This window comes from Neodiprion fabricii, chromosome 2 (genome assembly GCF_021155785.1).
Source record: "Neodiprion fabricii isolate iyNeoFabr1 chromosome 2, iyNeoFabr1.1, whole genome shotgun sequence".
NCBI classification, from domain to species: domain Eukaryota; kingdom Metazoa; phylum Arthropoda; class Insecta; order Hymenoptera; family Diprionidae; genus Neodiprion; species Neodiprion fabricii.
The window spans coordinates 16441002-16466336 of NC_060240.1; the positions used below are offsets into that span (position 1 = coordinate 16441002).

At 37.4% G+C, this 25335-nt stretch overlaps 2 protein-coding genes across 2 annotated transcripts in view; one reads left to right on the forward strand and one right to left on the reverse strand.

Annotated features, from left to right (window-relative positions):
- The window catches only part of LOC124176644 (flotillin-2), a 478641-nt gene that overhangs the window by 41114 nt on the left and 412192 nt on the right, over window positions 1–25335 (forward strand). The gene's annotated exons all lie outside the window — the stretch shown is intronic.
- On the reverse strand, window positions 17848–25083 carry LOC124176623 (glucose dehydrogenase [FAD, quinone]-like). Its single transcript, XM_046558164.1, has 2 exons — window positions 23247–25083; window positions 17848–18316 (listed from the first exon to the last, which is right to left on the reverse strand). The coding sequence occupies exons 1-2, from the start codon at window positions 25059–25061 to the stop codon at window positions 18137–18139; spliced, it is 1995 nt and encodes a 664-aa protein (XP_046414120.1). The 5' UTR covers window positions 25062–25083; the 3' UTR covers window positions 17848–18136.

The following is a 25335-nucleotide window of genomic DNA, read 5'->3' on the forward strand; positions in this document are numbered from 1 at the left end:
CGCGAACATCGTTCGTTTCCTTATCTAAAATTTATACATAGCATATTCCACGCGTGACATCAACATAATGTATAATAATCAGCGAAACCGGTCTTGTAGGATTTTAATTAGCTCATAAAAATGCGCGGAGGCAGTTTTTATTTCCCCTACTTTTCTTTCTTCTTATTTTCATTTCTTCCGAATCGCTTCACACGATCCGTTACACCAGACTTGGCAAAAGAATTGTTCCGTTAAGTATAACCGCTAAATTCCGTACGGTTACCGCTGTACTATAAATATACGTGTACATAAATCTTCACAGTTTTTTACATGTTGTGAAAATCAGAATCATCCCATATCGTGTATACTTTAGTGTTTAAAAAAGAAAAAAAAATAAATAAAAATTTGCATCTTTCTTAACGCTACTCGATAAAATGCCTGTTTGAAAAGAAAAGTCAATATTTGTAGTTGTAATTTTGCATTTTGTAAGTATCTTGATAAGTACGCAATATGTGAAAAAATTACAAGAAACTTTTTTCACGGTGAATTGAATTTCGTGAAAAAGATCTCCTTAGAATTTTTTTCATATATGTCATATTTTGGGGGTTTTTAGGAAAAAGTGGAGAAAAAAAAAAAAACGAAAAATCAATCGCGCCAGTTCTTACGCATAAGCGACGTGGCTCAAATTTTGAGAGGTTATTTTTTAGGTCCCAAACAGGCATTTTATCGGATATCGTTACGAAAAATCCAAAATTTTTTTTTTTTTTTTGAAACAGTCTAACGTACCTATTATTGTTTATATTGATGTTTCAGTTGAGACGCTGTTTCTCTGTTGTAAAACGATGAAATTTTAACCCTGCCCAAATGTGTATTACGTAATACCTTACGTTTTCTTTTCAGTCTTACTTCTTTTGCAAGAAATTTGAAATTTGTCATTGAAATGTCCTCGGAAATATTAATTTTTCACCCGTTATTAGTGTGTAATTTTTGACTCTTTGAGACTTTCGGGTTTTTTTTTTTTCTTCTTCTTTTCTGTTTTACTTTGTCTATTACAAAATCATTTGGACCTCGGTATAAAAAAATTTCCGACGTTTTTTCGGCTCACTCTTATCAAATCTATCGGAGGGATACTAATTTTTTAATTCATCTTCATAGAGAACAAAATAAAAGATATAAAAAAACAAAAGAGAAATTTGTTTGTTTTTTCGACGTGGCTGTGTTACGTGTAAATCGTTGATTTGTTTTAGTTTTCTTTTTTTTTTTTTTATTTCTTTTTATTTTGACCAGAATGCTGTGCATTGAATATAATTTGAAAATTGTCAAACGAAAGTAGTATAAGATTATAGAGTTGTCTAATAATTATTTACAAATTTAATTTTATAGATTCGCTTCATTTTCATTACCTTATCACTTAAAATTCGCCTCGTTGGTTCATCTAAAAATAAATATATTCATTGTAATGTTATATGAATTAGCGCCCAACATATTTTCCTAGTAAGTGAATCCAGTCCTGTGAATAAAACCAAATTTCATGATCGGTAGAAATCTTGTTTACCGATAAACTTACCGATAAACCGAACTGAGAACGTCTTTATTATAAGCACCATATTACCATGTGAAAACCATGTGATTGATAAATTAATGCAAATGCATACAGAAAAAATTTAGTTCCTTCTGGATATTAAAAAATAAATCCACTAATTCCACTATACTTATCAATTGAATTGTTATTCTCCCGCAACTACGCAGATCGATCGGTAATTGCTGGAAACAGTTGACAGTTGATTCGCCCGCTGCGGTCGTGATGAAGAGCGGAAAGAATTATAAAATTTTACTGTTCAAAACTAAAACTCGAACTTTCTAGAACAGATTTAAAAATTTTGCACTGCTTTTGTGCTTGATATTTTTTGCATGTGTAGAATTTAAGTTCAACCTCTTCTTTATAATTTTTTGAGTGAACCAGTCTAGATATACAGAATAAAAAAGAAATTTGAAGAACGGAAACTGATGAATATGTATAGTCAGAAATATTTAATCGACTTTGTTCTTTTGACGCGTCGGTAAAGTGTGAAGAGGCGTTACCGATCGAATTTCGATCAAAGTTTTTATGTACCGCCTGAATCGTGATCGAGGTTTTTATTTACCGACCGAATCCTCATTGATATTTGACCTACCGAAACGTCAAAATTTCCTACAATGTTGCTGTCTCGAAATTTTCCCACTTCAGCTTTCGGTGTAATTTGATTGAATCTATTAAGATAAAAAATTTGGCAAAAAATTGAGAAAATCGATTCACTCCTAAAAAGGGCTTAATTGGAAGAAGGGTAAAAGAATATTTCGACTACTTAGATTTTCGTAGTTGAAAATTAATTTTTTGTTTCAATTTGACCCTTTTTGGTATGAATATCGATTTCCAATTATTTTTAAACATAATTTCAGTCACGAAAAAATTGATTAGCGAATGCATGAAGTAAAGGAATAAATTGAATTCAAATGATATCGTTCTCTGTTTCACCCGGCATGTATATTAATTCGTTTCTATCGGTCTGCCGATATATCGAGTTATAATATATTTATACATTCAAATTTCTATTCAATCTGTAACACGGTTTACATGACACATCGCCGAATACTAATGTCAACGTTTTTTTCTGTGTATTTCAGGTATGCATGTAGCGAAACAGCAGCAACGACAACGATTTAATTCGAGAAATCAACACGAGTCAATTTCCGCATCGTTCGAAATTGTGCGGCAAATTATCGAATGGATTCAAACAGGAAGGACATGTTGGCACCGCAAGTTTTTTTCCCCACACTGCGGAAACTTTTATTTTACCCGGATTTCGTTGTGAATTTTAAATGTCAAAGTACGTCGTAGTGGTTTTTTCTTTCATTTCTTCCGGTCGAAAAACGAATCAAACAACATTGGTCAAAAAAAAAAGAAAACAAAAAACAAACAAATTACTTTATCGATGAGGATATGCTTTTATTGCTACATTGACCTAGGAATTTTGTTGTACAGGTGAATGTACTTCAAGTTAGCGATATAAATTCGTTTAATTGTTGCTTTGCTATCCCTATTTATGTACGTTTTTTTTTTTTTTTTTCAAATTAATACAAATTTAACGGAGAAGAAAACCGTTTTCGCGCAGTAAACGTTTAATTACAAGACTCTGTTTTTTTTTCAAACTCGTTGAATTTTCGATATACCGGGACAATCTCTTGAAACTTGAAATTCAACTGCGCATGCGCGAGTTTTGCCGGCGATGTAGTTGATACGAATTTTCGAGGTTAGAATCGCAGATACTTGAGGTCGTGACCAGGAAAGGTTTGGAAAGCATTTGTTATTGGGCCGGAAAGTTGATTCCTCAAAGAACGGTCGGAATTTAATGCTTATGCTCTTTGAAAATTCAAACGTACTCATTTTGCGTACGTTGGTCCGCCTGCATCGCAGAAAAAAATATCGCTGCAGGAAGATTTCGCCGACCAATGAGATTGAATTATCTGGCGCATGCGCAGTTGATTTTCAAGTTTCAAGAGATTGTCCCGGTATAATCCATAAACTCCGGTGCGAATTTACACTTTGAACAAAATTCAAACTCAGTTTTTGACGATTTTGAAAAGTTGCAGAACATTGAAATGCCCACGAATAGTTTTCCCCATTTTCATGCGCAAAATTCGCTCGACTCAATACGTTTTCTTCCATTTAATCTCCGCCCACACAACAAATATTGTTTAACCTTAACTACATACAAAAAAAATTGTTTTGTCCCCATTATACAGTCCTTTTTACATAACTTTTCTTACAAAATATTTATTGTTTTTCTGTATAATTGTTTATAATAGGTTTACCTTCACTCTGGATTATATTATTTTCTCCCATCAGTCGTTATTCACCTGTTGACACAATTGGTTCAACCAACAATATTTCGTTAGACATGTAGAACTTAATTAGAAAGAGCCTACCTCCACTTCTTTGACACCTGTGAATTAATTTCATTGCTAAAAAGACCTTGTTTAATAACCTTTTAACACAATGACATACTGACTGTGAAGAAACATAGTTCTTTAATCTTTTTAATTAATGACTACCAACTATTAACTCCCACATATAAAATAACTGGAAGATTGACATTGTCTACTGTCACTCAAAAGAACACTGTTTCCACCAATTGTAATTGTGAATTCGACTACATCTTAGTCCACTTACTTAATTCAAAAGGTAAATAACACTCAAAAAACATCCTTATTCAATTAATCATAAGGTTCTTACTATCAACAATATATAATAACTCTAAGAGTATTACATCTACAATATTTAAGTCTGATTACTTCTAGTACTATTATGTATTTTACAAAATTCTTTTTGTTATTTTTTTGACAGTTTTTAAATAAATCGTTCTGAGGAGGGCCCATATCCGGGTCGAAACGTAACTAAAAATACGTTTTCTTAATTGACCGATCACCAAGACTCTATAATAGATTACATACGAGGTCCAGAATTCTTATTCATCAGTTTTCTTCCATTTACCGTTATTCCTGTTTTTACTTTTGCTACAGCTGCTCCCGAACTATTTTACACAAAAAAGTTACAATCAATTCTTCGGAATATTTGAAAAGACCGAGAAAGTGTTTTCAATTCTTTTTAATGTTCATGTTAAAATCATTGAAAATACTTATAATGTCATCCTCATCTTCGGTTATTTATGTATCATAACTTTGGACTGAAATTCCGTGCGTGAGAATTTTTTTGCTACGTACTCGGGTCGTTTCACTTGCAGTCTGACCTCGACCAGCCGGTTTTTCGCCATCGCGCAAACTGCAAATTGCATACTTTAAACCCATTGTGCAATTCCAAGGCTTGTAATTGGCCTCATCACCGTAAAACGAACCCAGACTCGAAGATATTCGGGTCGGTCGATCAGTATCGAATCGGAAACTGGTTTCCGTCTCACCATCTGCACGTGTAAAATATTTTCCCCACTATTACGTCAGACGATTCCCCATTTTTTCCCTTACTGGACCGTGTTCTCAAGTTACGTTCAATATTAACTCGTACATGCGTATTTTACGGTTTTTGTATAGCTTCAGCCTATTTTTACGTTACATAAATTTCACTCGTATTGCAATTTTACCAAAAAGTTGACAAAAGGAAAACAAAGTAATAAAAAAATAGAATTTCATAATATTTTAACTATTTTTGCCGCTCGTTTTCTTCGTAATGAGATTAAATCGCTCTTTCCAGTGTTTTAAATTTTGTTTATTAATGACTTAATTTGATCTTTAGTACCTTTTTGATTATTTGTTTGTAACTTACCGAAGGGGATTCGATGGAGTTCCGGCTTCACAATGTAATTCAGCGATGTTCAGCGGATGAAACTTCCAGTAGAACTGGAGTCGATGCGTTTGAACTTCAGGTTTCAGTATTAAAAGAACAATTTTTCACCATGAGAAACCAGTTACAGATCTGCATCGGTAGTATCACCAGTTCAAAAACATCGGCGAAATCTTTTTCCATAGCAGTTCGATAATTAAACCAACAATTCCCCTTACAATTATAAGAACGAATATGAATTATAACTAATCTATGTACTTGAAAATGATAAACATGCAATGAAAGAAAAACGTGACAATTATTTCAGGCTGAGGCAATGAATTGGTTTTAAATCGATTTTGAATCGTTTAATGAAGGTACTTTATTGTCAAATGGATTGATTGTATTTAAAAAAAAACTATTGTTTGGTATTTATTCGACCGTTGTTTATTTTTTTTATTAAACATTTTTCGCCTGCAGCGTTGTTGTACAGATTTCATGAGAGTTAAAGTTTCGATGCGTAACGCTAGTTTTTCAGGATCTTGTAGCTTTTAATCGGCGGTGCATGCGTGAAATCCAACGCGATTATTTGTTGTTAAGAACGTTGGTAAGATTCGGTTATGATTTTTTGAATTATCTTTTTACGAAAACTCGGCACTTTGATTATACATATTTAATCTGTGTATTAAAAGAAGAAAACGAAAACTTTGGTACGGATTTCTCAATTTTCATGGTTTCAAAATTGTTCAAAAACGAATCAGATTCGTTAAGGCGCATATCCGAGTAAGAATGCCAAAAGTGATCAACTGTTTTCCGTTGATAAAAGACTGACCCATTAGGCCAGTCAAATTAGACCGAAAAGTAGCTAATATCTACAAAACGGATTGAAAAGCCAAATTTTTTAGGACAAGTAGAGGGTCATCTGAGATGCCCAAAAACACCAAAATCCAACAAAATTTCCTTGTGCATCGGCCGCCATCTTGAAAAACAGGTAATCCTCGATATCTCGGCTCCCATTGGTCGGATTTTTGATTTTTTTATTTCAGTTTTTTACAGAAAAATACTGTCTACAACTTTTATTCAAAGTATTTTTTGATAGCTGTGAATAAAAACGTTTTACGATAAAAAAAGTGCCACAAATTGGTGTCGAATAATGTTTATTGTCAATTATATTGACCCCTTTCGATGTTATCAATAAATTTTTCATATAAAAGTTGTAGAGGACTAAATTCTGAATAATTTTTGTGTATACGATTTTGCGATTACTCGAATATTACCTGAGATAGAGAGCGTCAAAGTTGTCTCTGTCCGCATTCTACCTGTAAAGCTTACGGACACAACAGGCGACGAAGCAGCTGCATATAATCGTCGATATCTTGGCTTCTACCGTTTCAATTTTATTCTTTATTTTTCAGTTTTTCAGAGAAAAATATCTTCCACATCTTTTGTTCAAATGATTTTTTGATAATTGGGAAGGAAAAAAGGTTACGAATAAAATAGTGCCATGAATTTATGATAAAAAAATATTTATTGAATGAAATTTGATAGCATAATCATGCGTATTTGGTCTTTTTTGTCGACGGCCCAGGCATATTGACTTCGTCTAGGTCATCGTCATCATTTTCTCGACTTTCTCGGATTTCGTCTTCTTCGGTTTGTGAATCGCACATCAAACATTGGTTGCATTCAATTGCAAGTGAATCCAAATTATTGCAATCGTCTTCGTCTGCAATAATTTGTTGCAACTGTACGATGTTAGTACATAGTTCGCCACTGCAATCTGCACATACCACGGAGTATTGAAGCCCAGCTTTGCGGCAACTACAGGCTTTTCCACATTTAATCTTGCATTTGCACGATATCGATTCTGGCAAAATATAATTGACAGTAAACATTATTAGACATTAATTTATGGCACTTTTTTTTTATCGTAAAACGTTTTCATTCACAGCTATTCAAACATACTTCCAATAAAAGTTGTAGAGAATTTTTTTTTCTCTAAAAAACTGAAATAAAAAAATCAAAAATCCGACCAATGGGAGCCGAGATATGGAGGATTACCTGTTTTTCAAGATGGCGGCCGATGTACAAGGAAATTTTGTTGGATTTTGGTATTTTTGAGCATCTCAGACGACCTTCTACTTGTCCTAAAAAATTTGGCTTCTCAATCCGTTTTGCCATTTTCAAGTTCTATTTGACTAGCCTACATATCAAATTTTAACTACCTAATTTCATTTTACTCAAAGTTATCACAAAAAACTTCTTTTTTTTTTTATTTTAAATTTTGTAAGTAAAAATAGCCGAGTTATCACGGTTTTCGTAATAATTTCTACCATTTGAATTGACACTGATTTTGATCAACAAATAGAAAACTTCAATTGAGTATCGAAAAAGAACAAAGATAAAATTTGGGAGGCTATTGGTTCTACACGGATCAGTCCAGCAAGTGAACAAGTCAATTCGTTTCAATGAAGGAGGATCGATTCTACAGAAATCAGTTCTACGGAATATGATGTGTAGAATCGTTTCTACAGAAATATTTTTCTACAGCAAGGAATTCGAGATTCACATCAGAAATGATCCTGCATGAATTATTCTATTCTCTTTTTCTTTGACAGAATATTTTTCTACAGAACATGTTTCTACAGAATGGTTTTCTATTGTCAAACATTCAACACAATATTTGTTTGACGCGACACACATTCAGCGCACACATAAATTCAACACAAATAATTTAAATGAATTTAGTTTGATTTAAATTAAATTAGATCAAAATGTATGAAATTGACGATTAAATTTAGGATTTTGACGATTCTATGATTGATTTGAACGTGCGTTGTGTCGAAGACAATCCGTAGAGAAATATTGTGTAAAAAAACATTTTGTAGAATAATATTTCTGTAGAAACGAGTCTGCAGAATATATTCTGTAGAACATTTGCCCTGTGAAATTGATTTCTGTAGAACCGATTCTCCTCCTTCGAAACGAATCTTGTTGGAACAAACGTGTAGAACTCGTAGGACTGATCCGTGATACAGAATCGATCTTCTCCCCAAAATTTACTTCATTGAATTTGCGATGAAAAATTTTCTCCAAATCAAACGTTCAACAGGTTGGATTATCCTTAACCATTCAAGTGCGAAAAATAGCGGTGTCAATATTTTTCATGCCATGTAGTTCAATATTTTTGGCGTCTCAGGTGAATATTTATTCTTGATAGCATAGATTTTGCGTATTTTTGAGGTCAAAGAATCCGATTATGACCATAAATGCTTATTTTTTTCCGCTCAATTTTTTCAATCGTTTTCTCAAATGGCGTCATAGAACAAACTATCATTTTCTTCTTTCGTGATGGATTTTTCATTTGATAAACACTGAATTACCGAGTCAATATGATTTATTATAGGGTATAACTATAGCTTATATTATAGTAGTTATATAGGGGGGGGTTCTGGCTCAAACTGACTTACCGACCTCATAGGGTGCTGCAGGACGCGCCTCGCCTGTAGTCGGTTTGTTACCGACCTAAGCTAACCTGACCCAATTTTGATTAACCCGAAAGATGGCTGACTGACTTGCAAGATGGCTGACTGACCTGCAAAATGGCTGACTAGCCTGCAAGATGGCGGACGAGATGACGGAGCATGTAGTCGGCGTGTTACCGGCCTAAGCTAACCTGACCCAACCCAACCAATGTAAACCACAAGACGGCGGGAGCAAGATGGCTGACATGATATTGGAACGGGTTGCTAACATAACCTAACCCAGCCTAGCCTAACGCATGTAAACAACAACATGGCGGACAGGATTGCAAAGCAGGATGACGATGCAGGATGACGGGGTGGTATTGCAAAATGGCTGGCGGAATATACCGTTTCAAAAATAATATTTTCGGCATACTTCGGATACATTCTTTGGTACTAATTGACCGGATGGCGACACCGCAATTAGATAGGCTGGGAATGTTGATCATGACTCGTAAACTTTCACGCGCAAGAATTTATTATGGGCAAGGGTGTGGTTGGTATATAAATCGCGAGCTCATTCAACTAGTTATATTGTTCTCATAGTTTTCCTATTGTGAACTTCAGTATCCATAGTACGTGAAATTTATAAAATCTACATCGAACGCGATGGATCTGAATAAAATTAACCTCGTCTGTCGCCTTGAAACGCTACCCAATAAGAGAATATCGGATCTGGAGGTTGGGGAGGAGTACAACGTGACGGGGGTAAGACGCGTCAATACTAAGTACGGCACGAGTATTCTGCTCGCGCTGAATGAGCAATTCGAAATATTTTTATCCCCTCAAATCGTAAGTCTTACGGAACATGATGTGGTGCAATTGAACGGAATGCGGAGGACGATAATCGAGGGCATTCTACAAACGAAATATCATGGGGGCGAATACAACAAATTTGAATTTTTGTGCGACAGATGAGCATAGTCAGCAAAAGCACAACAAAAAGATATCCCAAGAATAGGATGCTCTCTCGGGGAAATGTTAGTCTGTTAGTCGGTGTCGCTCATGGCTTGGAAATTTTTTCCCCCCCACACTTTTCATTGAAATTCCCGAAGCATTGGAAATAAAAGCGAACGTGGCAGAAACCGAATCGTCAGTCTTGCATCAATATTCGTACAAGAAAAATCAACGCTGTTCCAAACTGCTATAGGAGATGATCATGGACATTCAAAGTTTCGTTGGCCCCGACGATAAATTTATACCCAAGGAACTTCGCATCAGAAACATAAACTCATCGGGTTTGAGTCGCATTCTCTTCAAACCACCGCACCGTACGCTTGGACAGATCTACCGACTGATCACAAAGCGACTAACGCTTGGCTAATACACAATTCTCATGGAATACCATGGAATGCGGGAATCGAACCTTGTGCTGAGGTGCAGAAAGTTGTAACAAAGACTGTTAAACATGCATGCTACGCATATGTCAAAGGTAAGGAGAAGAAACGGTGGCTGACGAAGATCCTTGAAGGGGCAAAACAAGTAATAAACATGGAAGATTTACACATTTCATCACCATCACTGGACAAACTGAAACATATGGAAGAGGCGGATTGGTGCGATGATTACCATGGAATCGTTTCAACGGGGTACAACTGTGCCTTCCAAAAAGGTTCGGCGGTTGAAGAAGTGGTATGTCAAGGAGTGCACGGGGTCTCTCGCGAATCGTTCTGTCTATTCAACAAATTGGGCGTTTGGTTGGGAGTTTGATGCGAACGTAAGGCTGAATTCCTTTGGCAAATTGGCGATATTTTCAGTCTCCATTTCCTTCAAACCACTCAACTTTTTGAATAGACAGAACGATTCGCGAGAGACCCCGTGCACTCCTTGACATACCACTTCTTCAACCGCTGAACATCTTCGAAGGCACAGTTGTATCCCGTTGAAACGTTTTCATGGTAATCATCGCACCAATCCGCCTCTTCCATATGTTTCAGTTTGTCCAGTGATGGTGGTGAAATGTGTAAATCTTCCATGTTTATTACCTGTTTTGCCCCTTCAAGGATCTTCGTCAGCCACCGTTTCTTCTCCTCACCTTTGACATATGCGTAGCATGCATGTTTAACAGTCTTTGTTACAACTTTCTGCACCTCAGCACAAGGTTCGATTCCCGCATTCCATGGTATTCCATGAGAATTGTGTATTAGCCAAGCGTTAGTCGCTTTGTGATCAGTCGGTAGATCTGTCCAAGCGTACGGTGCGGTGGTTTGAAGAGAATGCGACTCAAACCCGATGAGTTTATGTTTCTGATGCGAAGTTCCTTGGGTATAAATTTATCGTCGGGGCCAACGAAACTTTGAATGTCCATGATCATCTCCTATTGCAGTTTGGAAAAGTGTTGATTTTTCTTGTATGAATATTAATGCAAGACTGACGATTCGGTTTCTGCCACGTTCGCTTTTATTTCCAATGCTTCGGGAATTTCAATGAAAGGTGTGGGGTGGAAAAAATTTCCAAGCCATGAGCGACACCGACTAACAGACTAACATTTCCCCGAGAGAGCATACTATTCTTGGGATATCTTTTTGTTGTGCTTTTGCTGACTATGCTCATCTGTCGCACAAAAATTCAAATTTGTTGTATTCGCCCCCATGATATTTCGTTTGTAGAATGCCCTCGATTATCGTCCTCCGCATTCCGTTCAATTGCACCACATCATGTTCCGTAAGACTTACGATTCGCGGGGATAAAAATATTGCGAATCGCTCATTTAGCGCGAGCCGAATACTCGTGCCGTACTTAGTATTGACGCGTCTTACCCCCGTCACGTTGTACTCCTCCCCAACCTCCAGATCCGATATTCTCTTATTGGGTAGCGTTTTAAGGCGACAGACGAGGTTGATTTTATTCAGATCCATCGCGTTCGATGTAGATTTTATAAATTTCACGTACTGTGGATACTGAAGTTCACAATAGGAAAACTATGAGAACAATATAACTAGTTGAATGAGCTCGCGATTTATATACCAACCACACCCTTGCCCATAATAAATTCTTGCGCGTGAAAGTTTACGGGTCATCATCAACATTCCCAGCCTATCTAATTGCGGTGTCGCCATCCGGTCAATTAGTACCAAAGAATGTATTCGAAGTATGCCGAAAATATTATTTTTGAAACGGTATATTCCGCCAGCCATTTTGCAATACCACCCCGTCATCCTGCATCGTCATCCTGCTTTGCAATCCTGTCCGCCATGTTGTTGTTTACATGCATTAGGCTGGGCTGGATTAGGTTATGTTAGCAACCCGCTCCGATATCATGTCAGCCATCTTGCTCCCGCCGTCTTGTTGTTTACATTGGTTGGGTTGGGTCAGGTTGGGTTGGGTCAGGTTAGCTTAGGCCGGTAACACACCGACTACATGCTCCGTCATCTCGTCGGCCATCTTGCAGGCTAGTCAGCCATCTTGCAGGTCAGTCAGCCATCTTGCAAGTCAGTCAGCCATCTTCCGGGTTAATCAAAATTGGGTCAGGTTAGCACCCTAATATTCAGCTTTAATTTTTTTTTTTTTTTTATTCAGCATAATATATCGTGACGTGATTAATCTGGTTAAATTGTTAAGTACCGAAACAGGTTTTTGGTTGCAGCATAAATATTTGGTCCTCAATTTTACCCTCGCGTCTGATCGATGTGAAGATGAAGGAAGTAAAAAATTATTATGTTTAAAGTGATTCGCAGACAAACATCGAATGAAAAACAGTTTTAACAATAATTACTGTCTCGTTTTCTTGTTATTTTCGACAAGTGGAAAAATATTAAATTATTTTCAATATTCGTCAATACATCAAGAAGGTAGGAAAAAAATAATCAATTTGTACATACTTCAACGTCTTGCAGCCTGACAGGGAAAGGTGGGGTAAAAAGACAAAGTCAAGGTCCGGCAATGACGAAATCAGCAACGAAGTATAATACTTCCTTTCAGTGATAAGTTAGTATGTAGAAAAAATACAAATCTTAATTTTTAACGATAAAGATAAATTGTATATTTTGTTCGTTTGGCCCCCACCTATTATGAGGCAAAATGAAAATTATTTTTTAGTTCTACAGAATGACACTTTATCAGAGAAAATGAGCAATATGAAAAATTTGCAACAGGAAACTCGAAAATCAAAAAAATACTTCATATTTGCGATGTTCATTTAATCTTGCCCTTTCACCGATGCCCGTGAATTGACTCTATGGCCCAATTTATTACAATAGTAAGCAATTACAAAATAATTTTTTTATATTCTATTGCGACTTGTGTCCCACCTTCCCCTCTGATATAACCGCACAGTCACAGTCTCGTTTTTTGCATCTAGCTGCAAAGGTTACACTTCGTTTGCAATAAACAGCCTGGTCTCGAGGCCGCGAATATATCCATAATAAGGCACGTGTCCTTTGAATGCGAGCTAACCTAAAGTTCTGGGACTTCTGGTTCGGCTTTTTTTTTTTTATTTTTTTTTTTATTTTTTTTTTATTTTGAGAAAAATACATTTTTCATTTCTCTTCATGAGAAAACTTTTCCACTTCGATTGGTTAAAAAATATTATGTTCTTGTGGGTGAAACTGTGAAATCGCTTCTTGACATGCCTCACTTTGAAGGGTGGTTTCACCCCCTTAAAGTGTTTAATGGCCGATAAAAAAAAATACGTCTCGCTTAGTTTTCAGTCTACTATAACATATTACGAAAGAAATCAAATCGGAGAGTTCGGGCTGGGATACCTTCCTTGTCAGTCCAGTTCTATTTTGGACAAGCAAATTCAAAATGGGCGTGCATAAATGTTTGGCAGAAAAGAGCAAGACATATAAAAAAAAATATTTTACAAAGATATTTACTGTTCAAATATCATCAAAATTTAATATCGCTGACAGTGATTTCGTAGATCATGTTACTCGCAATTAATAAGAAAACTACAGTTTGTTTCAAAATCTAGAGCTTTGTAAATCATGTTCTGTTGGGCTGCTCGCTGATATTGAACTAACAGAAAACTATGAAATTCTTCTGGAATGTCCCGTATCTAAATAAATATCAGAGAGACAGAGAGAGAGCGAAAAGTGTTGTTTGTAGCATATTGATTCATAAAAATTCCGAATTAATTACACGCTCGCGCGTGCCATAATTGCTTATGCATAACGTGTTGATTATTTACAATAAACATTCATAATATGTATAAACACTCATATCACATATGTACGTACATATATATATATATATACACTACACCTCATAGTTGTATAATTACTCATTGGATACAGCTGGTGGAAGAAACGAGATTGTTGTTCATGCAACAAATTATCATTTACAATTTATTGCCCGTATAATGAGTTGCTTATTTCTCGCTCAATTGACATTCCGTAATGATTTGATTCTCTGCTTGTATCATGGAACAGCCTCTTTTCCCTCTTATTCAATCAAACGGTCGAGTGATATAAATAAAACGTTCAGTCCATGTACCAATATACGTAACATTTCATGTCTTTTCCATGGGGCTAGCGACTTTTTATACGATTATTTTAACTCTCGAAGGTCCTTGGATTTTTTTTTTTGTTCTAATCTTTCAAATCGATCCGAATCATGTATAATTTTTTTAACGAAAGTATTTGTCGACACAATTTGAAAATCTGAAAATTCCGTTGTCGCATATAAAAATTTTCAATCTTTGAGCCGGAATGAGGCTCTCTTTAGGAAAAGCATTTTCAAAAATTAGGTGAAAGAGTCGAATCATTATGATTGGTTGCTTGGACATTTTCATATGTAACTCCGGATTATTGAACATTTTTACAGATTTTTTCCAAGAGATCATTTTTTTTTTTTAGATGAAAAAACCGCAAACGATGAATCGGTTCGTGATGATCTGAAAAAAAAAATTTAAAACATCTGGTGTTACATGTGAAAATGTTTGAGTACCCAACCACAAGTGAACTGAATCTTCCTACTTATTTTTGTCGACGTTTCTTTCTCGAAAAAAAATCAACAAAATCAGAACAGAATGCCGGCATACTCCGGTTGGAGTTTAGAAATTTTGATATTTGACACAGGATTTCTCGGAATTATTTCAGATTTTTCAATTGTTTAGATCAACATCTTCATTTGAAAAATTGTAGATAATTCACATGAATTCGAAAGAGTGAGACAACAAGCGGCTTTAGGCTAGCTCGAACTTCCCGTTTTCACACTGCAGGTTCCAATTTCACAGAAAATATAAAATACTAATATTCAATTCGAGTTTCGAATTAAAAATTAAAAGATTTGAAAGCCTTCAGGTACCATATCACATGAAAATATGACCTTTTTTTATTTTGAATCACAATAATGGATCCACCATTACAAATTTTGGAATTCTGACCTTGGATTCGTTATCGGTAACCCAAAAAACCTCCGTCCACTAATTTCTACCAAAATCCGAATACTTTTAGATTTTTTGTTTACACCATGTTGGATTCACCGTTTTGGATTGAACAAATCTAATCTCAGATTCGCGATCCGCGACCGAAACAAACTTACGGTATCAATTTTCATTCGAATCCATTTATCCATTTTCAAGATATCATTATTTGTTATTTCATTTTTTTGCAATTTTGTTATTTAAATAACTGAATAATCACCCAACCCATCAAAGCGAAAATCTAATCAGTTCTAAGTTTGGGAAAGCCGCGTTGATTGAGATCAGAATCATTGAAATCCGGTTACTCGTTGTCGAGATATTGTCGGATAAAAAAATTTGACCACACACACCTCGAAATATAGTAAAAACCCAATTTTTCATTTTCGGTGTGATTATAATAACTTCCCTTTTTCTCTGAAAACAGAGAAACGGGAAGTTACGAATGAGTACTTTCGACGTTGAGAACAATCATGTGGAACATCGTCGGTCCGATCGGAGAGGTCAAGGATCAAACCCAGATCGAATTGTCATGGAATGCTCCATACATAATACATAATTGGAAAACCGTGTTTTTTCGCAAAAGGCAGCAGTTGGTTAAAATATTATGTTTAAATTTGCACACGTCAAATTGTATTTATGTATGCGAATGAATTTCTCGCAAATAGTCACGCTTTTATTATCTTAGGTTGGATGAAGGAACTTGGAATATAAATCGGCAAGGCAAGTCGGACAATTGTAAACGTAGCTCATAATAAAACAAGATTTGCTTATGCAGAAGATTTACGGGGTGATGGATACACGGATAATTATTGGAGAAATTTATTTGGGTGTTTAACATCTAGCACTATTTTAAATGTGTTTGAAAAATGGACATACAGACATGGGATGATACAACTTCCACTATCGGATAGTTATGCAGGGTGAATTGCTAATGATTGAATAGTTTAACGCGCATCCGCTAAAATTCTAGAGCAAGAGCAGTTTTTTGGTCAGTGCTACCGTATCTACCAAATAAGGACCACCCTAACATTCATCTTACACATCATCTTCTTGCGATGAGAATAGTTGTGGTCAGTGCTTGAGACGATTTATTACATGAATTGTTTAAATTTTCACATATATCAATCATAATCATTACTTATAAATAATTCATGATAGGAATATCGGTTATTCACTATACCGATGGTTTTTTATACCTACATTATATACATACGTTATAAATGGACATAACAGGTTAGTTCGTGAAATGTTTGATGGAAGTTTCAACACGGGGTAAAATCTAGCTAAATTTATGCAATCCGGTTAGATTTTATCGATGCTGATATTAGGCCTCGTGATCAGCAATTGGCGGAAGAGTTAGGAGTCGATCCATTGTGAAAAACGAAATGAATATCGATCAGTAAAATATACCGGTTGACGAAATGCAGGTGGATTTATTCGATAGTAATATACCAAATCATCCATCTAACATTATCACAAAGTAATTTGATATGCGCGTAATTTTTTATAAATATTCTAAATCCTAGCTAACATTTGGATTATTATAGAAAAAGCTACGCAGATTTCCGGTTCTTGAAGTTATGGTCGAGTCTTTGGGTGCACAGAACAGTGTAATGCTATCTAGCTACAAAAGCGGGAAAATAACGTTTGAAATCAATTCAAAGATAACTTTGAATAAAGATGATCTTTCCACGTTATCTCACGTATTGTTACACTAAAAACACGAGAACAACACTGGATTGTTGTCAATTGTTGTCAATGGCAATGCGTAATATTGTTGCGTTTTTGCGAGACAGGCTTGATGCTGAACCTGGTGGTGTAGGTTTCAGTACTTCTCTTGGTCGCATGATGAATAGATTCGGCATCAGGTGTGTTTTTAAAAACTGTAACAATTTGTCGGATAAAAAGTTTATGGAAACAGAATGATTATGGTGATGTGTAATATTGTTAGTGATAATAGTTGCGTTAATCTTGGGTCTGACAATGACAATTTAAGCACTTCATGTCATGATCTGATTTTGAGTAAGTCCAGTAAATAACCCCTTTCATGACAAGGGATCTAACTATTAAGATTTGTCAGACTTGTTGGCGCCATGACAGTTGATATCATGCTTTCATGAGTTACAAGTTGCCTTTCGTTTGTTTCTCGCTGCATAGGTTGACTACTTGTTGCCGCCTTCCAAACTACAAAGGGTCTTGGACCCGGATTTGAGTGTTCCTTACAATTAGGAATCTATTCAGTATGTCACCCAAGGAGCTGGACAAGCCTGCTCTTATTTTTTTTTTTTTGAAGTGGTTGATCGACTTCTTCCTTCTTTGTAGTGTTGTTTTCTCTTGAGAGTGATAGCTTATAATCTTGTTGCCGTTACAGATTGGCAACCTTCCGATGTTCTTCTGACTTGACTTTTCACAACGTTTTTCTACTTTCTTGATGATTTTCTCATTTCGGAACCTTATCATGATTTTTGGCGATATTTTTCGTATTTGATACAAGTATTAGGATTGTACATTTTTTTTTCCTATTGTTGCTTCTTCTGGTTACATATTAATTCTTTTGTATAACTTGTAAAACACCGAGAACCTTCATGCGCATACATTGGATAAGGTCGTAAAAAACACATTAATTTACTCTCTCTTCTCTATTATGCGTTTCCAATTTTCTTTCTTCGCTTTGTTGAACCGTCGAATGATCGCGATTTTCGTATCAGCTCAAGACTTCTTCGTGACTTTGAAATCTCGCTCGTCATTGGAATTTCGAAAATCGCTCGCCAATTTTGGAATCAGAGGATTTATAAACGGGCGAGCATCCGCCATTTCCCGAAATTTTGCCAAGCTCTTTGCGCCCTCGGAAGTCGAGGCGACCGGAACTTCATCGAAAGATCAGCTCCGCTTGTTTTCGCAACTGCGCCAGACTCCTTAGCGCCAACCGAGCTTCGAAATCCCGAGGAATCCTCATCCTCGTCTCGCCGATCTCGCCGATCTCTCCCAGCCATCCGTCGTATAGCCCCAATCTTCTTTCACCATGTCGGCCAGCTTCTCGCCGATCATAATTACCGGGATGTTCGTGTGCGCCGTTGGAATCTCCGGAATTATCGATGCGTCCGCGACTCTCAGCCCCTTAACGCCGTAAACCTACGAAATTACGTTGTATTGTAGTAAAAATTTTCGTCTTAATAAAAAAAAGAAAGAAAAGTTTTGTCTGACTTTACTGTAATGATTACCGACAGTTGGTCTACTTTGATTTTTATAAATATTTGTTCCTCATTAAACTCGACGATATTATATTTTGATGGTAACAAAAACAAAGTTCTTGAAAAGTGATAACGGTTTTCTTGATCTTTGAGGTGAAAGAAATTAGATCAAACTTTGCTATTCTCAGGCACGTAAATCCCGATTAACGGTATTATCAACGATCCAATGATCGAGTGTCACATTCTTAACGTCCTCTGCCCCTAGATATTAGGTACACTTGGGGACAATAAATCTGAGATGGCTAATTTTTTACACTAATCGGTTATGTTGGCAACACAGAGAAACCTGCAGCGCCACAGTCGGCCGAGCGCGAAACAAACTCAATCTCAATAAGCGTAACATAACCCATGGCCGTCGAATCTAACCTTAGAATTGACGTGTCAATCCAACAAGTCGTTATCCCCGCGGTATTTTAAGGTTAGATTCGACGGTCATGGGTTATGTTATGTTTATTGAGGTTGAGCTTGTTTCGTGATCGGCCGAGTATGGCGCTGTAGTTTTTTCACTGTTGCCAACATAACCGCTTAGCGTAAAAAATTAGCCATCTCAGATTCATTGTCCCCAAGTGTACCTAATATCTAGGGGCCGAGGACGTTGAGAATGTGACACCCGATCATTGGATCGTTGGTAATACCGTTAATCGGGATTTCCGTGCCTGAGTATAGCAAAGTTCCTAATTTTGAAAGTCCTGAAAGCGCCTGATTTCGAATTATTTGGTGGCGAAACTTGAAGTAAAGAAATGAAACTTTGCACGAAACAACACAAATTCGAATGGTCTCAAACCCGACGGTTCAAAGTTTCGAAATGTAAGATTCCGAAAATTCAAGTTACGGTAGAGGAAAGTTCCGAAAAGCAAAATTCCGAAAATTAAAATATATTCACACAGCATAGTTTACCGAACTTGCGGGTGTAAAAAATGAGAAAAGCCAAAAATCAGAATTACCAGGATCCCGGACGTAAAATATCGAAAATTCAAAACAAAGAAAGACCAAAATGGTGAAATTTCATCACGTCAGAAATTCACAGTACTGAAAATCTTTCGGAATTTCAATGGTTCAGATTAAAAAAAATTTTAATTTTCGCACTTTCGGAATTTTGACTTATCGAAGTTACGCCTTTTCGGAATTTTGTCCTTTCGAAATTTTGCACTTTCGGTACTTTGAGCATTGGGTTTTGGACCATTCAAAATTCTGATCTTTCGTCGAAGTTTGATTTCTTTACTTCAAGTTTCGCTACCAAAAAATTCGAAGTTTGACACTTTTGGAACTTTTCAAATTCGGAATTTTCACCCCGCCCTGTAGTGAACGTAATTCTTTCACTACCCTGGGCCGAGGGGGTAGAAATGTATGAGCAAATTAAAAGGCGTGAAACATTTTTGCTTCTTCTTGTTTGGCTTGTCTGGAAATTTTGGTGAGCCAATCAGGGAGTTCGTTAAATTTTTCCAAACTCTAAGGGAGATTCTGTTCAATAAAGTCTTCACTTAAATTAATGCATTCGAATAGCGCAGTACTTCAATTTTTGCTTTCGATTAGTGTAGACTTGAATTTATGCATTTGATCAGTGCAGTTCTCCAAAGTTCTCTCGTTTCTTTTTTTAAATTCGTAATTTGCAAGAATCTTGATTTGCGAATTTCTATCATTTCTTTTAAAAAATTAGTTATATTTAACTTCTCATGTTGAACCAAATATTTTAATATTTTCGTTAAAGTGTCTTAAATCTCATCATTTCATTTAATAAACATTTTACTATTGCGCTGCTAATCCAATCATTTCACTTAACGAACATTTTGTTATTTAGTTCTCAAACCTGATTTCGCGAATAATTAATTCAACGACCGATCCCAATAAAGTTCATAAAATACATTCTCGAATCTTCCGCTGAAAACGCAGCGTCGCCTCCCATAGCCCGAGGCGTCAAGGTCGACGAAAGGTGAGTGGCATCGTTTTATTAAAAAAATTCACCTTCGTTTCAGGTGATCATTGTATGATAATTTCTGCATTCCTGTCTCTTTGCAAAAAGATTATGTGGTGAGTTGATATTTTCGTACATAATTAATCTTCGGTGGGCCGGCGTTTTTCCCTTGAAATTCAATATTTTTTAGAGGTATGATATATGTATATAAATAGTCAATATAAAGACGTAGGCCGGTCCTCTGAAAGTTAATAGTCAGACCCAACCCGTATAATAACATAAAAAAAAAACATTCATTCCAGCCATGACGTAATCTTGAATTTTTCACTATCATTATACGATATTTATATTTATATATATACATACATACGTATATATATCTAATTTTTAATCAAATTTCTTTTTATTCAATTCTACCGATCGAAACCAGTTTTCTTTCTTTTTTTCTCACGTGTAACAATGAATAACGACTTCCTCGAATATTAATCACAGAATATTCGTCAATATACGAAAAACCACGCAATGTGGTGAGAAGCTTCTCATGCCTGACCCGGAATTAATATTTGCTCAAGTAAATTCGTTACTTCCTATTATTATTTACCTCGTGGTGGTCAGTCATTAATTATTTGCTAGAACTGAATAAAAAAAGACATCATTAAATTGGCCTTCTCATCAAAGTTACTATTAATTTCTGGGAAAAACTTTTCTTGTGCGAATCACAGGTTTTACATTTTCTGTCTCCAATTTCACGTTTAGGAGAACTTCTGTTATCAAAATTCGGTTCAATTTATTTGAGGTTCTCATTTTTCAAACTCTGATTTTATTATCTTATTTCGTCCCTTCGTTTATTCTCTATTTATTTATTTATTTTTTTTCTTTTGATACTTGAGCGATAAAGGATTTGATATATTTTTATAAATAATTTCAGCACATTAATTTTTTATTGCAAGTGCAATAATTCATTCATGTTACAACTCCCAAATGATGCTATACAGCCGTTTGAGGGTTACCAAATCGCATGACATCTCAATACGACGAAGTGTAAGAGATGTCAAATTCATTGTTGTCCAGTCTATATTTCCGTCAATTAAATTTTCTCGGATTCAATTTTCTGCGCAAAATTTCCCCTCGGCCAAATTTTCACCGATTAAAATCGCCCCGGACGATTTTCCCTGGCTAAAATCTCCAAGATGACGAAGAACAAATAAATTAACGCGAATAAATATAGAGCAACTAAATATACTTGGTGTACGGAAAAAGTTGAGATATTTGAAATACATAGATGAATAAATTGAAATGATTGTCCAGGTGAATTTTGTTGTGCCGGGGTTGATGTCCGGGGAAATTTTTGACTTGGGCGATTTTTATAATTTTTTTTCAACGAATATACTGATTGACACAATTTAAAATTCTAGGTGAATTTCAAAAATCAAGCAAATCACATCATATTTTGAATATAGGGGTGTTTTGAGTCGCTGAATCGATTTTCGCGGTTATTAATACGATTTGCCATCTCTCAACTCTTGTAAATAGGGGTTAATTTTTCAATTTTTCTAATTCGGCAGAAAACGTTTTTGAATTTTTTAATTGAGGCAATTGCAGCAGATACTCTAATTTTGTTTACTACTCTCAATTCTCAAACTTGGGGATGGGGGTGAATTTTTCAATTTATGCAATACCATCTAAATTTCAATTTCTTCTCGTGCTTGTTCGTGCTTTTAATTTTATCAGTAATTATTTTTTATCTATCATCCCTGAAATTTAAAAAAATGTAATTACGGGTTGATTTTTTAGTGTCTTGTTTTTATTTATTTTTTTTTCCATTAAAAACTTGCAAATACCTTAATTTCCACAATTTCCACTCCAAGATTTATTATTTTATCTGAGTAAGCTTGGTCTTAGTACTAAAAATCACCGATAGGTGGCGAACAGCCACTCTTATAACTTCCACAAGTAAAACAACGCAGGAAGATACATAAGTAGACGAACACTCGAGCTAAGATTTTGATAACATACGAACTGTATCGATGAACAATTTTAACCATTTTGGGTCGGCCATTTTGGATCCGCCGTTATTGGATTTTGCAATTCTATTGCCAGATTCAGATTCAGCGACTTCAAAAACCAATGTACACCAAGTTTCATTCAAATTGGTTGAAAAACAAGAAAGTTATTCGATTTGATCATATATGATAAATAAGCAGCATTGGCACAACTTTTTTTGATCATATATGATACAATGCCAATCAACCGGTTAAGCGGGAAATTTAATCTGGAAGTTAATCCAGGGGGATTTAGTCCTAGAATCAAAACATCACCCGAAATCTCTGAAATGTTTGAAATTATACGAGTTACTTTGGAATCCTTTAGAATGTTGTTAAATTTTGCGCAAATTTATAAAATTATCTGCATTCTCTGATATCTTCGTTATCATGCAAAATCTCTTAGAATCAGGCAGTTGTCTATCTGAGGTGAAAGATTAGCCGTCTCAGACTCATTGTCCCCAAGTGTACCTACACTTAAACTAATGAGAAGTTAACGATATCCATCGAACGGGGGTTCTGTAAACGAGAAATGATGCATTTCTCTGAGGTTATCTCTAGTGAAGTTTGTATGGTACTGACGTAGGGGAGCGGCATAGTGTGCATGATACACCATTACTACTGAAATCATACGACAGCTCAAATGATTACTGACATCGCGGTTTGCCCATAAAATGTAAATCACGTCTGGTATAATAACTTTGATCGTTTTTTTCGATAGAAATTGTGGCTCCGTGTAAGTCAAAAGTTAATTATATCTTTTCGGTAGAATGAGCAGATTAAAAGACTGAAGTAGTGAAATTCTTGAAAACAAGAAGAGGAATATTTTCAGAATGAGAAGAAAATAAAACTCTCACCTGAAGTCTTGGATTAACGACGGCGGTTGGATCGCCCTGAGGACCCATTTTAGCGGTGCCAGAATGATGGTAAATGGTGAAGGTGAGAGTGCGGGCGGCGCATTCCCAGTAGCCGTCCGAGTCGTAGGTAAACCTTTGACATCCGGGAAACCGGACGTCGAACTGCCTCGAGCCGAACTGCCGCATGGCACTCGTGCGAGTCACGTTTTGGGCGGCGCGGATTCCGGCCACCATGACGCGCACGTCTTCCGGGTGGCTCATGTAGTTCGGAATTATTCTCGGTGGGGATCTGATGTTCCTGTTTCTCAGGAGGATCTCACCGCGACTCAGTGGTCTCAACAGCATCGGAAGAATGCTCCAGGAGTGTCGATTTTCGATCTCTCGGTATGTCCGGGACCAGAATTTGTCAGATATTCCGAATCCGCGACGGGCTCCTTGGTCAGAGCCGAGCGAGGCACCTTGGAAGATTAACTCGACGTTTGGCCAGCTGCTGTGGTCGTTGGGTGTGTCGGTGTTGAGGAAGGCCAGAGCTTCGCAGCCTCCCGGAACCGTCAGAGGGCCTTGACGATTGGTCAAGTAGTCGGCGATGTAGGGTTTCACGGGGTTCATTATGTCCCTACCGATTATCGAGGCGGGCTGATCGACGAGGGCGACGAAACCGCCGTAGGCGATGTGGTCCATCAAGTTCTTGCCGACCGGCGCGTCCTTGACCAGCGGAATCCCGATGTCGGCGAGATGCTCGGCCGGTCCGATTCCACTGAGCATAAGAATCTGAGCGGAGCCGATCGTCCCGGCGCTGAGAACGACTTCTTTTCTCGCCCTGACGGCGAACTTCCGGTTGTTCTTGTAGAACTCGACGCCGACGGCCCGTTTGTCTCTCGGGTCGACGAGCACCTTGCTCACCAGGCTGTTCTTGCTGACGAACAAGTTCCTCCGAGTCTTGACGGGGTGAAGATAAGCTCTGCTCGTGCTGACCCGCGATCCGTTGGCGGTCGTCGTCTGGATGTAGGAGAATCCGGTCTCGGTCCTTCCGTTGTAGTCCTGGATGTCGAAGCCGAGCTCTTCCCCGGCCTGGAGGAAGGCCGTCGCGAGGGGCGTGTGGAAGGTCGGATAGTTTATCGCCATGGGGCCTTCGGTGTTGTGCATCTCCTCGTCGACCCTCAGCCCTGGGATCCCGATGTTCTCCATCTTCTTGAAGTAGCGAAGCACCTCGTCGTAAGACCATCCGACGTTCCCCAACTCCGCCCACCTGTCGTAGTCCCGCTTGTCGCCGCGGGTCGCGATCATGTAGTTGAGGACGCTGCTGCCCCCCATCACCTTGCCCCTCGGCCAGTTGCACCTCCGGTCCTTCATCCCCAGGCAGTAGCTGTCCGAGGGCTCGGTCCGGTACTTCCAGTTGATGTCGTTGCTGAACTGCAGGTAGTTGACCAGCAGGGGGATGTCCATTATCAGATTCTCGCTCCTCCCGGCCTCGAGGAGCAGCACCTTGAGCTCCGGAACCTCCGTCAGCCGACTCGCAATGACCGCGCCTGCGCTTCCGGCCCCTACGACGATCACGTCGTACTCGGCATCCGGTCCCGGCGTCATGTCTGGTGGCTCGGCTTGGTGATAGTTTCTGCCCTCCCGCAGGAATTCCACAATCCCAACTGTCAACGAGGAGATCGTCGACAGAAGCGGACGGTAGTTTTCACCGCTATTGAATCCGGCGTAAATCCGTTTTGGTAAAGCTTGTCCTTCCGCAATTCGAGACTGCGCGCATAGCGTCGTGATGAGTAACGCGCCGAAAATTACGTACTTCAACTCGGCCGCCTGCATGTTTCTACGATATGCTTGAAGGACAACTCTTCACTGCAAACTAAGCCGGATGAAATCTGTACCCCATTTATATGTTGGCAAAAGCTACGTTCCGTGGTGTCCACCTCCATCCGTACCTCTTTTTTACATTCTACTTCATTTAATACTCGCGCGTCTTCCGCCATCTTAACCTCTAGTTGGATGATTTAATCGCCCCTCGGCTCATTTCATCGACTCGGAAGTATTATCGATCGGTAGTAACGGGTGAAAAAATAACCTTACTACATCAGCTAGG

Excerpts from the sequence above, each read along its gene's own strand:
- LOC124176623 (XM_046558164.1), bottom strand. The coding sequence starts at position 25,061 with ATGCAGGCGGCCGAGTTGAAGTACGTAATTTTCGGCGCGTTACTCATC. Across the intron at positions 18,317-23,246 it reads TCGTTAATCCAAGACTTCAG|GTTTACGGCGTTAAGGGGCT; the intron begins GTGAGAGTTTTA and ends GTAATTTCGTAG.